General features: G+C 59.5%; 3 protein-coding genes across 3 annotated transcripts; all 3 read left to right on the forward strand.

Annotated features, from left to right (window-relative positions):
- On the forward strand, positions 1 to 1623 carry KL911_005395 (uncharacterized protein; the record flags this gene model as incomplete). The annotated part of the gene is made up of 1 exon (XM_043200789.1): positions 187 to 1623. A coding segment is annotated over one exon (1437 nt), but the record flags the coding sequence as incomplete, so codon positions are not given.
- A 334-nt stretch (positions 1624 to 1957) lies between these two features.
- KL911_005396 (uncharacterized protein) lies at positions 1958 to 3705 on the forward strand (the record flags this gene model as incomplete). The annotated part of the gene is made up of 2 exons (XM_043200790.1): positions 1958 to 2653; positions 2725 to 3705. 2 exons carry the CDS (start codon positions 1958 to 1960, stop codon positions 3703 to 3705), a joined length of 1677 nt encoding a protein of 558 aa, XP_043051857.1.
- Positions 3706 to 3748: 43 nt separating this feature from the next.
- Positions 3749 to 4371, forward strand: KL911_005397 (uncharacterized protein; the record flags this gene model as incomplete). The annotated part of the gene is made up of 1 exon (XM_043200791.1): positions 3749 to 4371. A coding segment is annotated over one exon (623 nt), but the record flags the coding sequence as incomplete, so codon positions are not given.

Genomic DNA, 4371 nt, shown 5'->3' on the forward strand with positions numbered 1-4371 from the left:
ACTGCCCCAGTAGTCAAATCATACACTGCTTAATCCCTACTGCCCCAGTAGTCAAATCATACATTGTTCAATCCCCTGCCCTATTTATGCCTCCTCCACAAACTCCGCGCTCACCTTGTCGTTGCGAAGACTGCCCCCGATCACGCTCTCCGGGTTCTCCCCAAACACAACCGCAACCTCCTCCAGCGTCTTGCCCGACGTCTCCACAAACGTGAAGATCACAATCACCAGCTCCACAGCAATGATGCAGCAGTACACAATGTAGTACTTCCACGCAATCGCGTCCATCGCAATCGAGTTCACAAACCCGTTGTAGATCTGCCACATCTGCTGGATCAGCAGGCACACGTTGATGCCCTTCGTCCGGATCGTGAACGGCAGGATCTCCGTCAGGTACAGGTACGGCAGCCCGTTCAGCCCAAAGTTGTACGCCAGGTAGTACAGGAAGATCATCGCCAGCACACCCTTGCCCAGCGACTTGTCCTTGAAGTCCCGCTGCTGGTTGATCGCAGACAGCACCGTCCAGATCACGTAGAACAGCAGCATCATCGCCGCAGACGAGATGAACATCGTCCGTCTCCTGAACATGTTCACCATGAACGCGATGATCATCGAGATGCCGAAGTTGTAGATCTGCAGCCCCCCGTTGAACACCAGCTTCTCGCTGGCGCCCGTGATCCCGATCGAGTTCAGCACCTTGTTCAGGTAGTACGACACCAGCCCGTTACCCGACAGCTGCATCATCGTGCCGATCATGAACACCAGCACCATCCTCTTCCGGTTGGCCGGCGTCTTGAACAGGTGCTTGTACGAGTACTCCTGCGCAATCTTCTCGCTCTGGATCGCCGTCTGGATCTCCGCCATCTCGAAGTCCACCAGCGCGCCGCCCACCTCCTCGTTGCCGTCCGCGTGGTACTTCAGCAGGATCGCCCGCGCCTCGTCGATGCGGCCCTTCGAGATCAGCCATCTCGGCGACTCCGGAACAAGCCAGATCGTCGCCAGCTGGATCGCCGGGAACGCCACCTGGCAGATCGACGGGATGCGCCAGCACCACTGGTGCTTCATGTTTCTCGTGCCAAACGACACCCACGCAGACACAATCGACCCCAGGTACCAGCACGAGTTGTAGAACGTGGTCACGACCTGGCGGTGCGACGGGTACGTCAGCTCGGAGATCAGCGGCGGCGACGGAACGATCCCGATGCCGTTGCCCACGCCGATGATGATCCGCGCAAACAGAAACATCGTGTAGTTGGTCGTGCAGCTCTGCACAACGCACCCGATCACCATGATCACGTCGCCCAGCATGATGGCTCTTCTTCGGCCAAGATAGTCCGAGATCTGCGACGCGACGAAAAACGACAGCGTCACCCCAAACACCACGCCGTTCGACAGCGCGCCCAGCACGGCGCCCTCCGGGTTCCCCATGTACTTGTTCCACTCGTCCAGCGTCTGCAGAGAGTTCAGCAGCGAGCCGTCGAAGCCGGTGTTTGTGGACGACAGCGACACGATGAACATCAGGGCGTTCAGCCGGAGCATGAACGGCACCCTCAAGTACGAGTACTTCCCGTAGTCGGGCAGGTACTTGTGTATCTCATTTTCGCCAAGTTGAGCTTTGTCTGACATTGCAACACAGTTTCGGGCGCGCGTGGCATTTATAGTGGACGCTGCATGGCGGGGAAGCGGAGCGTCACCAGATCTGAACGTGGAGATACCCCGATAAAATTCCGAGCTATTGTTCTCCACAGAAATGCAGCTATTGTATCACCCCACAACTATAGTTTGTCCGTTTACGGAACAAGCTTAGTCAGTGCATGCAGCGCGTTTTTGCGGGGTCAGAAATCGCCTACAGAGATACCGATGGGTCCCCCCATAAGAGTCTGCGCACTTTTCTCTCTCCAAAATGACCTCGGAACTCGACGTTGACGAAATTTTACACCGCCTCACTCTCAAAGAGATGGCCACGCTGCTGTCCCTGAGCGACTTCTGGCACACTGCTGAGGTGCCTCGCCTGGGGATCCCCGCCATCCGGCTCAGCGACGGGCCCAATGGGGTCCGGGGCACCAAGTTTTTCCGCGGCGTGCCGGCTGCCTGCCTGACCTCGGGCACCGGTATGGGCGCCACGTTCAACACCGACCTGCTAGTCGAGGCCGGCGAGCTGATGGCGGAGGAGGCGCGGCACAAGGGCGCCCATGTGGTGCTGGGTCCCACGTGCAACATGCAGCGCGGCCCGCTGGGCGGCAGAGGCTTCGAGTCGTTCAGCGAGGACCCTGTGCTTTCCGGCATGGCCGCCGCCAGCGTCATCCAGGGAATCCAAAAGAGCGGCATTGCGGCAACCATCAAGCACTTTGTTTGCAACGACCTCGAAGACGAACGCAGATCGGTCAACTCGATCGTCTCGGAAAGAGCTCTTCGCGAAATATACCTCCTCCCGTTCCAGCTGGCCATCAAACACGCCAACCCCAGATGCCTGATGACAGCCTACAACAAGGTGAACGGCGAGCATGCGTCGCAGTCGAAAGGGCTGCTGACGGATGTGCTGCGGGAGGAATGGGGCTGGGACGGCCTCGTCATGTCCGACTGGTTCGGTGTCTACTCGGTCAAAGCTGCCATCGATGCAGGGCTGGACCTGGAGTGTCCCGGACCGCCTGTCGTCAGAAAGATCGACACCCTGGTCCACGAGGTCTCGTCCAGGGAGGTCGCGATCACCGTGGTGCACGACAGAGTTCGAAGGGTGCTGGAGCTGGTGAAGCACGCTCTCAAGAGCGGCGTGCCTGTCGACGGCAAGGAGGACGCAGAAAACAACACCGCGGAAACCGCGGCGTTTGCGAGACGGCTGGCGTCGGAGGCGGTGGTTCTGCTGAAGAACGAGGGCAAGCTGCTGCCCCTAAAGCCCGCTGCGAAGGTCGCGGTCGTCGGTCCCAACGCCAAGTTCGCCAGGATTTTTGGCGGCGGCTCCGCGTCCATGACCCCGTACTACGCCGTCGACATCTACTCGGGGGTGCAGTCCAAAGTCGACTATGCGGTGCCGTATGCTCTTGGCTGCTCGATCGAGAAGAACCTGCTCGATCTGGGCAAGCTCTCGGTGTACGACGGCAAGCAGGGCGTCCGCTGCAGAATCTACAAAGAGCCCGCAGACTGCCCACAGCGCACTCTCATCGACGAGTTCCACTTGGACTCGACGAAGCTCTCTCTGTTCGACTACAAGAACGCACAGCTGGAGGGCAATCTCTTCTTCATGGACTTCGAGGGCGAGCTGCACGCGGAAGAAGCGTGCGAGTACGAGTTCGGCGTCTGCTGTCTGGGCACGACGCTGCTGTTCTTGAACGACGAGCTGTTCATCGACGACAAAACTCACCAAAAGCTGAGGAAGGGCGGGATGGGCGTGTGCACCGTGGGCGACGTCAGGGCCAGGCACCTGGAGAAAGGCGAGGTGGTGAGGTTCAGAATCGAGTTTGGCTCGGCGCCCACCCTGCGCGCCGGAGACGCCGACGCGGATGGGGGCGGGTTCATGCATGTCACGGCCATGAAGAAGGAGCGCGAAGACGACCTCATTGCTCGGGCCCGCGAGGTTGCCGCGGCCGCAGACTGCGTCGTGCTGTGCCTCGGCACGTCGCCCGACTGGGAGAGCGAGGGTTTCGACAGAACCACGATGGACCTGCCCGGCGCTCAGGACAGACTGGTCGAGGAGGTGCTGTCCGTTAACAGGAACGTGATCGTAGTCAACCTATCCGGCACGCCTGTTGCCATGCCGTGGATAGACCAGGTGCCGGCCGTGGTGCAGGGCTGGTTCAACGGGATGGAGAGCGGCAATGCTATAGCCGATGTGCTATTTGGAGACGTCAACCCTTCCGGAAAACTGAGCTTGTCGTTCCCACGCCGACTCGAGGACAACCCGGCCTTTCTCACCTTCAGATCCAACAAGGGAGAAGTCGTGTACGGTGAAGACGTCTTTGTCGGCTACAGGTACTACGACAAGGTGGGGCGGCCTCCTCTCTTCGCCTTTGGACACGGGCTGTCATACACTTCGTTCGGCCTCCAGAACCTGGCCGTCTCCATTACCCAAACCACCTTGGTTGCAACAGTGGACGTGACCAACCAGGGGGACATCCCCGGCAAAGAGGTGGTGCAGCTGTACGTCAGCCCGCCCGAGACGTCGGAGGTCGAGAGACCAAAGAAGGAGCTGAAGGGGTTCCGCAAAGTGCTCGTGCAGCCGCACGCAACTGAAACCGTCTCCATTGAGGTTCCCCTCAGGTACGCCTCGTCGTACTTCGACGCGGAACGCCACCAGTGGTCTGTCGAAAAGGGAGAGTACATGGTACTTGTCGGAAACAGCTCGGCGTCTCCGCTGTTGAGTGCCAGCTATGAGCT

The sequence above is a fragment of the Ogataea haglerorum genome (assembly GCF_019207285.1).
Source record: "Ogataea haglerorum isolate 81-453-3 chromosome Unknown 81-453-3_NODE_31_length_4371_cov_387.175128, whole genome shotgun sequence".
Lineage (NCBI taxonomy): Eukaryota > Fungi > Ascomycota > Pichiomycetes > Pichiales > Pichiaceae > Ogataea > Ogataea haglerorum.